At 39.0% G+C, this 10,501-nt stretch overlaps 1 protein-coding gene across 1 annotated transcript; it reads left to right on the forward strand.

Annotated features, from left to right (window-relative positions):
- The first annotated feature begins 5,700 nt into the window (after window positions 1-5,700).
- On the forward strand, window positions 5,701-8,103 carry LOC145137479 (FAD-dependent oxidoreductase family protein). The gene is made up of 2 exons (XM_079071609.1): window positions 5,701-5,838; window positions 6,635-8,103. Exon 2 carries the CDS (start codon window positions 6,668-6,670, stop codon window positions 7,928-7,930), a length of 1,263 nt encoding a protein of 420 aa, XP_078927735.1. The 5' UTR covers window positions 5,701-5,838; window positions 6,635-6,667; the 3' UTR covers window positions 7,931-8,103.
- Window positions 8,104-10,501: the final 2,398 nt, after the last annotated feature.

Raw genomic sequence — 10,501 nt, forward strand, 5'->3', positions numbered from 1 at the left:
GAGAAAGAGGTTATTTTGTGATTTATTAATATATTATAGGAATAATATATTGATTGAGAAATCATATTATTTAATTGATATTGGTCAAGAATTAATTTTGTAATCAAAAGAGATTAATTAAATTAAGGGGATTGATATTGTAATTATAAGATAATTACAAGATGGGTTGTGGACTCCTAATAGAAGGAGGTGGACGAATTCTATGGAAGCCCATATTGAATTCGTCCATAAGGGGCCTTCTGGAAGGATCCACTCGTCTGCTTAAGGCCTAAGCAATCAGATTAGGGTTTTGGCTGAAACCCTAACAACTCAGCTATATAAGGACCCTAAGGCACTCCCAAAATTGGCCACTAGAAACCCTAGAAGGATCATAAGCCGATTTTGTGCCTCTCCCTCTCTCTCTATCATTCCTCCATTGCTTGTGGTGTTTGTGATTTATTAGAGGTATCACACTTGAGGTACTAAGCTCTTCAAAGGAAAAGATCAAGCTAGCTACAATTGAAAGGTAATATTCTAACTTTGTATTAAATGTAGATTTCGATATTGGCATGCTAGTTTAGGGTTCATAGCTTTGGATATTTTTATTGTATGTATAACTAGAGAAAAACCTAGATCTAAAGCTTTAGGGTTGCATGTGCACCATAGGAATGATGTTATGCTCAAAACCCAACACCTGGGAACGTGAGATTGATTTGGAGCACCTTGGGAAGAGGAAGTCAAAGCAGACTCATACTTTAGTGGGCCAGGTGAAGAGGCCCAAGACTCAAGATTCACGTTTGGGAGGCCATCAGGGTCGGGGTCGTTGTGCCAAGTATAGGAGGACCCATGAGGGAGGATGTTGGGAGACAGGCGGAGGGTGTTTCAGTTGTGGTCAGATGGGTCATTTTAGTAGGGATTGCCCCCGTGGGTCGGTTCCGATGTGTTTTCACCGCAACCAGGTGGGCCAAAAGAAGGACGACTGTCCGATGTTGAGGGGTGGAGCAGTGAGTGCGCCTACTCCAGTTACTTTGAGGATCACTAACGGTCGTGAGGGTAGGACATGATTTGAGCATTACAGTGACGGTAAGGGGAGGACAGAGTTTCATTAGATGTTATTATGTGTATGCTATCTTTTGCTTTCTTCATGCTTATTGCCAGTATTTATATTTGCCTTGGAATCTTGTATTGGTATGTGTAAGCATCATCTTGGGTTTAGTTCTCTGTTTTGCCTGGGTTGTATCATCGAGAATTATTATATGTCATTTTTGCATGCCAAGAATTATTAGAGGGTCGTATCTTGCTGAGCCGGATTCAGTTGATTGGTTGTTGTCCGGTTCTTTGAGGGGGTCAATTCAGGGGTATTGCTTGGAAGAATCTATGGACGAGTTAGCAGGATTAGTTCATCAACGAAGTCGGAAATTTGGACGTGTTGTCATTTTGTTTAGGTAGGATTGGCAGTCGTCTATGGAAGGACCTTTGGGCCCAATCAATAACGTTGCTAAGGAAGGAGCGGTAGCAAGAAGATGAAGGTGGCAGTCGCATGAGTTTGTTTGGACATTGGAGGTGCCAGGCGAATATGATAATCGCAAGGATAAAGATGGTTAGAATGTAGAGATCTTCGAAGAGTGAGAAGTTGGAGTGAAGATTCGCCAGTTCCGGTTAAGTAATATAGTCTTGGTCACTAGTATCAAGGACTTATGGATTTGGCGATGGGGGAACGATTGGGGTTATTGGAGTTGCTGAGATTTCGGAAAGTGTTCATCTGGATTTTGGGTGGTTACGCGATCATTGATATTGGCTAGTAATGGAACGCTAGTATTGGTAAGCTTAGGTCGTCGACGGTTTGAATTATAAGGATGTAAGATGGGTTGGGAATCCATCAAACTTTATGGGTTGGGAGATCTTCGACGAATCCAAGTAGGGAGAATCGTTCAGATTTCTGGGAGTTGAATCAGGTGTGGAACTAGGGAGAGTTTCACATCCAAGTCGGGAGGGAGGACGACTCAACTGGCTGTCTGGATTGAAGTTGTGTAAGTTGGGAGTTCAGGAAAATTTCAACAGATGGTTGGCGCCTTATTTGAGATGTATAGCATGCATGTGGATGGATCCAGGTTGAGGGTTGTGTTAGAGCCTCTCTTCCTGTTCTTGTTTGATGAAGGCTTTGGGGTTCGAAGCATGACCCGAAAACCTGATTTAGGTATAGTCGGATGCGGGATCGACTCATGATGAATGTGGTCGGTATAGTATATGAACGGTAAGACCATGGGTGGGACCATGTTACCAATGGAAGTGTTGTAAGACTACAAGGTAGCCGCAACATTCACCAGGATAATAGACAGTTGTGGAAATGTTGTAAGTCTGCGATGGGATCGTAATATTTTCCAGATTGAGTTAGACCATCGTGGGGTGGTCGTTGGTATAAAGGAGGATCAGCTCGTGCCTAGGGCAAGGCGAACAGTATTTTCGGAGGGTATCTCTCTGTTATAGGAGGAAGACCATTGGGGTCAGAGGCAAGGTTAGGCCTGAGTAGCTCTCGATTGGGTGAGACTCGTGGGCGTGGCCCGTTCGTTGGTATATACTGGGTGAGACCCATGGGCGAGGACCATATGGTTATGACAGTGCGGGTGACACCCGATAGGGACCGATTGGGTCAAGGTATTGGATCATGGTTAGAATGGGATGACTATGTGGTCAGTGAGTGGCATAAGAGTAATGCTTAGGCTAGGGTAGCCTTACCAGTTGGACTTTCAGGAACCTGGTGGCTGGACCAGGTGTGAGACTGACAGTCTCAGTGGTGGATTGGGGATTTTTATATCCCATTTTAGTGAAAGATAGCCATGAATCAGAAGATTTCGAGTGAAATGCAAGTACAAGTCCTTGGATCTCACGTTATGAGTTATGTGCCTAATTGGCTTTTGGTCGAGACTCACGTTGGGATTCGTTAGTGTGTATATGCAAGATCTTCACTTCAACAAGTTATGGATTAAGGAATCTGTATTTCGGGTTATCAGTTGGAAGGTTCAAGGTCAAAATGATGTTTTCAGTTCTGATGGTAGAAGGAGGCCCTTGTGATTGTGTTTCGAAATGGTTCTACCTATGTGGAGGTCAGACAAGTTATGGGGCTTCAGAATTATAAAAGTAACGTATTGGATCGACAGTTATGGGATTAGTGAGTTCTTCAACACCAGAAGGTTTTGTTCGGAGCGTTGGTTTCCAGGAGGGTGGTAAGGAGTGATTTCAAGGACGAAATCTAATTTAAGTGGGGGAGTTGTAACACCCTGTTCCGAATCGTTTCCTAATTCGGGGCTGTGACCCGAATATCGGTTATCATGAGGCTTAGGGCCTTTGGAAAAGGGAGATTTAGACCCATTTGGGTATGTGTAATGTAAGTAAGATGATCCAGGTGTCCGGTTTGTGATTTGGAGCCCAAGGGTATAACCGTAAAATGGCAGTTCGGGCTTTTATGAATATTGGATTTTAGTTCAGGAAGTTTTAATGCAAGGATGAGTTGATATAAGTGTAGAGCTTCTCGTTACCTTTCCGTGGATATAAGGATCGTCGCAATCGGACTTAGAACGAAGAAGATATGTCATTCGGAAGTTTGAAGGATTAAGGGCCAGCCTAGTACGTGGGACGTACTTGGGAAGTACACTGGGCGTACTAGGCAAGGGTATCGCAGTTGCTCCCTGGAGTACGCTAGGCGTACCAGAGTTACGCATGGCGTACTCCAGTCAGACTCAAACCCTAATTTAGGGTCTTGGACCCTATTTAAGCTCCTTAACTCAACACCAAACCCTATTATCTTCAGCCTCCATCTCTTTAAACCCTAGAATCGAAACCCTAGCCTCCATTGGTGTGGTTTTTAAGTTTTTGGTGGTATTTCATGCATTTTGGTGATCTTTGAAGAAGAAGGAGCTTCTTGGAGAAGTATGGATTGCTTGTAGTTTTTGGATCCAGCCTTTGTATATCTTGATCTATCTTCTGGAGGTATAAAGTTTCTAACTTGATGACTCTAGGTGTTAGATCTAGTTTAAGGAGTATTTTGGGTTCATTTTGGTCCTTAGAGTCATCATTGTGAGTATGGGCTACTCCAACAGCTTAGTATGCTGGATCTTGGCATTTGGGAGGTCCCTTATTCATAAAAATGTCATCTTGATGAGTTATTTTGGTGCATGCATGAGGTTGAGTGTTTATTATGGATTGTATTAAGGTTTTGGTCCCATTAAGCCATGCAAAGGAGTAAAATTGCCAACTTTACGTGTTAAGACATCTTCTAGAGGTCATATCTGAGTTTGGAAGCCTTTGTCTTAACCATTAAGAGCTCTATTGGGGTTTTGGCCTTCTGAAGAGTACGTTGGGCATACAGGTGTGCGCTCAGCGTAATGAGGGTGACATGCTTTAACAGTTTGTACCTTGTGCTTCGAGGGTGAGTACGCGGTGAATTGGTCTAACGTACGTTGAACTTAAAGTTAGTACGTTAGACCAAAAGTATACATCATGTCAGTGTGCCTTCTTATGAAGAATTTGCACCAACAATTACTTTTGACCACTAAAGTTGAACTTAAAGGAGTAATCATATGGATAAAAGAACATTGAGACTCCTTTATCAATTTATCAAATTTGGTGTTGACAATTGAGAATTTATTATTTCAGTTGTGCCACATGAAGTACCCCCAAAGGAAAAAGCTACTACTTGTCATGAGATATTGGGTTGAAAATGACATCATGCATGTCAATTGTCATGTATATATTGCACCCTTATCATCATCTAATGAAATTCTTTGGTTTGATAAAACAACTACATCAATATAAAGATTAGGTGATGGCATACTTGACATGAAAAGATATTAGCACTCAGAGATGTTAGGTTATGAGAGGGTCTGATTGTCTTTTTCCTTATGAAGTGTTGTCTAGAGTAACTAGTGGTAGCTTTGGCTCCAGCTCCACAAAGAATAAAATATGACCAGCTCATAATTCTAAATTATAAAAATCACCAACTAATCAACTATTTTAATATAAAAAAAATTAATATCATAATGATATGTAATCAAACTAAAGTGAAGTGGAAGTTATTCAAATTTCCAACCATATAACTAATAAAATGCCTTATATATACTATATGACAAAAAATCATCAACTTATCAACTATTTAATATAAAAAGATTTAAAATATCATAATGTTATTTAATCAGACTAAAGTGAAGTGGAAGTTATTCAAAATTCCAACCATATAACTAATAAAATGCAGATGAACAAATCCAAAACGAAGCAATTACCATGCAACCAAAAAATAATGAGACCTTTAAAATTAGAATATAGCTAAGAGCAACTGAGATCTAAAAGAAGGTGTTTATCATGGTTAAATAAAAGTTATATTTTAGACATTTATAACATCATCAACAAAGAGGACGGCCTTAAAGAAGAGCAGAGCTTATTTGAATCTAATGTTTGAAAAGGGAAAGCAGGGCTTAATTCAGAATGCATCACCATCCATGGCCTTCCCGGCTAAGTCTACAACTTAATGCATCAAGTCGTTTCCCATAAAGTCCATTAAGTCAATATCACAAAGCACTGAATGGAGTTGTATAAGGTTCAACTACAGCATCTTTAGGGCCAGGAGGATTTTTTTCATACAAGTAGTCATAGCCCAATAAATTTTACACAAATTAGGCCCAAAAATAAAAAGCACCGAATGGAGTTGTATAAGGTAACTCTGAACCAAAGTCATCGACCCTCTAACCCTCGCTCAGTCGCTTCATCCTTCGCTGTTCGCTGGAGCACCTGTCCACCTCGGCACCTCCCAATCGGTAATCTGCAATCACCGCTGACAGCTCCACCTCTCACCTCCGTGCTGATCAGGTATGTTCAGTGTTTTCTCTATTTCTCTCTTCTCTATTCTCCATCGGACCATCATCTCCATTCCACCAGCCCCTGATTAAGTTTAACTGATTTTTATCTTCAATTCTTCATAGCGAATTTCCGATTTTACTTGCTATACTCAATTACTTGCTTCAAATTACTGATTTTTATCTTCAATTCTTCATAATGAATATGACTGTCGAATTACTGATCACCCAAAAATAAACCCAACAACTTGAAACACCAAACCCAGAACTTGTACACAAATCAGGCAAGATGCAAACTTTTAAACATGTACGCAAAAATTTTAAAACCACATGTATAGTACGAGCAGCTAGAGAGAGAAAAGAAAAGAAAGAATAGAGAAGAGATTGTGAGTGTGAGTGTGAGTGTGAGTGCGAGATGGCAGAAAAAGGAAAGCAGGTATGATTTAGGAACGGCGGTTTCAGAAGAAGAAAAAAAGGGTTTTGATGAGAGTTGATGGTATCCTTTGGGTGGTGACAAGTAGTAAGCCAATAGGGCATCGGGGAACTCAGGGCTAGTGAGATATGGCAAATTGCAGCATACTCTTGGCTTTCATATGGACTGGTCTCCGTTTTTTTTACTAAATACTCTCCTATTTTCTGCATTCCCAATAAATAAATTGATAAAGTTTTTGAGTTGGCAAAAATTTTATTATTCTAATAAAAATAAAAGAATAAAAAAATGGAAGTTTAGATGACTTATGACTTTCTCGCCTGATAGTTTAAATAGATAGAGAAATTACTGAAAACGAAGTTTGTAATTCTTCTTGTAGGTATTTTTGGTGAACGTCAAAATCTAGTAAAAAATGGAGAATTTGGGACGATTTGATGTGATTGTGATCGGAGCGGGGGTGATGGGGAGTTCGGCGGCATATCAAGCAGCTAAACGTGGTCAAAAAACTCTACTCATCGAGCAATTCGACTTCCTACATTACCGTGGATCATCTCACGGCGAATCTCGAACAATCCGAGCAACTTACCCTGAATCTTACTATTCTCCAATGGTTGTTGAATCGGAGAAATTGTGGAGAGAAGCAGAATTAGAAATCGGGTATAAAGTTTACTTCAAAACACAACAACTGGATTTAGGTCCGGTGGACAATAGTTCTCTCCGCGCTCTCATTGCCAATTGCAAAAAACACACGCTTAGTCACCAAATTCTCGATCGTCATCGAGTGAAGGAACATTTCACCCGTAAGATTGAGTTTCCGGAAGATTGGATTGCGGTTGTGACGGAGCTCGGAGGTGTCCTGAAACCTACTAAAGCAGTTGCAATGTTTCAAACACTCGCAATCAAACATGGTGCAGTGCTTAAAGACAAGACGGAGATTGTCGATTTGGTGAGTGATAAGCATAGCGGTGGCGTTCTGGTGAGTAGCAGATCGGGAGAACAGTTTTGGGGGAGGAAATGCGTGGTCACAGCGGGAGCTTGGGTGAGTAAGTTGATTCAAAAGGTAAGTAATGGTGGCATGATTTTGCCGATACAGCCAGTGGAAACAACTGTGTTTTACTGGAAGATCAAAGAGGGTCATGAACTTGATTACACCATAGAAGCAGGATTTCCATCATTTGCAAGCTATGGCGAGCCATATATCTATGGAACACCGGCTTTGGAGTTCCCTGATCTGATCAAAGTTGCTGTTCATGGTGGGCGGGAATGTGATCCCGATAAGAGGACATGGTGGGCTGCTACAGGGTCAGAAGGGGCAACAATAGTTATCGGACATCTTAAAGAATGGATCAAATTAAGGTTTGGTGATGGAGTTGATTGGGAAGATGGGCCAGTGATTACTCAATCTTGCTTGTATTCCATGACACCAGATGAGGATTACATTATTGATTTTTTAGGAGGAGGGTTCAATGAGGATGTGGTGGTTGCCGGTGGTTTCTCCGGCCATGGATTCAAGATGGCTCCATTAGTTGGGAGGATACTGACGGATCTGGCCATCGGCGGGAAGGCGGCAGCAGAACAACTTGACGAAGACATCAAGCATTTTAAGCTTGGAAGATTTGAAGGCAACCCCAGAGGAAATGTGAAAGAGTTTGAAGACCAGGTTCGCCTTAGGTAGGCAGTCTTAGAGGGTGTTGGTTATTGCTTATTTGGTTGGGATATATGCACAAAAGCACAACCAATTATATATGTATATACATAAAAACCCTTATATTATTTTTATGTTCAGAAAAACCATTATATTATTATTTACGTTTCAAATAAAACCAAATTGTAAACTTTTAAGAGAAATGACCGGCTAAAAATATGATATGACATACATGCCCCTTATATTTCCTTGATTGTATGTGAAAACATGTCAAAACCTATAGTTATTTCGATTACTTTTGCTCTATTGTGTTCTCCATATATGAAATTATACGATTGATTTTCCCTCCTTAACAAATTGTTTTTTATCATAATTAACATCAAATATCATATTAAAAAACAAAAATGTAATCATCATATTTGTAGTCGTCAAATTCTCTTAAAACCCCATATTTTGGTCTTTTTCGAATGTTATCTATTAATATATAAGGCTTTTTCTGAACATAAATATAATATAAGGGTTTTTCTGCATATCATGTATAATTAGTTGTGTTTTTCTGCATATAGCCCATGGTAAATACCAACATCATGCACCATGTATATTTGTTCAAAATTTTCAATTTATTTATGAATTATGAATTTTACAAAGACATTATTTTTTGTGTAGAAACTTGATAATTAAGGGGTGTTTGGGATTGCTTATTTAAAGCAACTTATGCTTATTTTCAAAAGTGTTTATTAGCTTATCCGGTGTTGAAACGGAGTTTATAAAAAAATTGTTCGGATTAGCTTATCTAATATCAAAACGCAATAAGCCGATAAGTTTGATAAGTTGTTTTTTAGTGTTTGATAATTTCTGTTTATACGTATAAAATTACCGAAAAGGACATTTATATATTATTGATTAGGGGTGCAAACGAGTCAAGCTACTCGTGAGCTATTCGGGATCGGATCGTTAAAAGCTCGACTCGAAACCGATTTTAAACGAGCCCGAGCTCGAGCTTAATATTAAGCTTGTTTATTAAACGAGCTCGAGCTCGAGCCTATGTCACTAAGCTCGATTAGGCTCGCGAGCCTAAACGAGCCTTTATATAAAATAATTTATTATTATTTTTATATATTAAAATAAAAACATATTTGAGGATTAGGGATTTAGGATATTAGTAAACGAGCTTCTTACCGAGATCGAGCCGAGCTTAAGCTTATTTAGGCACGTCAGGACAAAAAACGAGTTGAGCCCGAGCCCGAGTCGATCTTGTATAATTACTTACGAGCTCGAGCCGAGCACAGTACAAGAAGTTCGAATCGAGCTGAGCTCGAGCCTTGTATAACTTAAACGAGCCCGAGCCGAGCCTGACCAGGCTCGGGTTCGGCTCGGCTCGTTGCACTCCTCATATTGATTTTTTTTTTTAAATTCGGGGTAAAAATATAATTTGAGTTTAACCCGTAATAAGCATATTTCAATAAGTTAAAATAAAACAACTTATGAAAAAATGCTTATTACCGGTACCATACTGGAATAAGCAGTTTTATTTTTTTACGATCCAAACACTAAAAAAAGCTTATTACGCCAAACTAATTTACTATTTAGTAAGCAGGATCTCACACATTTAAATCCACATCCACATCCACGTCCACATGGTCTCCCAACATATTTGTTGACATTATATTACAATGCTAGTAGAATTGTGGGTTGCAAGCAAATAGTTTTGTTAGTTTTTGCTATAATTCACCTATCATTTCTCAATTTCAAGTCTTGTCATGTCAATAACCTACTTGTGTGAACTCGTAAAAAAACAATAGTAAAAAATTAGCCTAATAAACAAAATAGCCACCAAATGCATAGATGTCATTGCGAAATTGGCACAGTAAAGACCACCTTCAAAACAATTGTCGTTGTGAGAAAAAAAAACGCAAATGCCAACTACGAAACCATAGGAAAGACCATTTCTTCAACAAAAGAAAACTTAATATTATAATGAAAATGGTCTATAGATTTCTACCACAAATAAATTTAATATATATATATATATATATATATATATATATATATATATTGCAGATGACATCCATGAAATTTATAGAATATCGACACAATAAATTTCACTGTGCAAGATGACATCCACGAAATTGGTGGCTATTATGATGATAAGACTTTTTTTTTACTGTTTCTTGAATGGTGGCGTATTAGTTATTCTCTCTTGATATAAAAGACAAGTATGTGTGGTTACTAGGTCCAACCTAAAGGATTTGTAAGTTGTAACACCCAGATGTGGATGAATTGTGAAGTCCCTGTTTAGATACCATGGTGCAAATCCGTAACAGATGTGATGTAAACCTTTGTTTCCCAATGCAAATATGTACATGAAACTTATTCCCATGTATATTGACTAAAAGCAAGCATACTTTGACAATTTTTTTGTTTAAGTGATAAAATGGTAGAAATATACGAGGCTTTGAGCTTCCTTACAGGTCGACCATTTAAATAAATGCCCCCTGAACATAAAACAAAGCACAAAGAAATATTAGGGCACTACTTGATCCCTCCAAGTTTCAGCTTGATCACATAGCACCTGAGATGAGAAACAAACCAACATCAAGG

Source organism: Lactuca virosa, chromosome 9, assembly GCF_052849685.1.
Source record: "Lactuca virosa cultivar CGN04683 chromosome 9, Lactuca_virosa_CGN04683_v6, whole genome shotgun sequence".
Taxonomy (NCBI): domain Eukaryota; kingdom Viridiplantae; phylum Streptophyta; class Magnoliopsida; order Asterales; family Asteraceae; genus Lactuca; species Lactuca virosa.

What these genes read in the sequence shown, in the direction of transcription:
- LOC145137479 (XM_079071609.1), top strand. Translation starts at nt 6,668, where the DNA reads ATGGAGAATTTGGGACGATTTGATGTGATTGTGATCGGAGCGGGGGTG.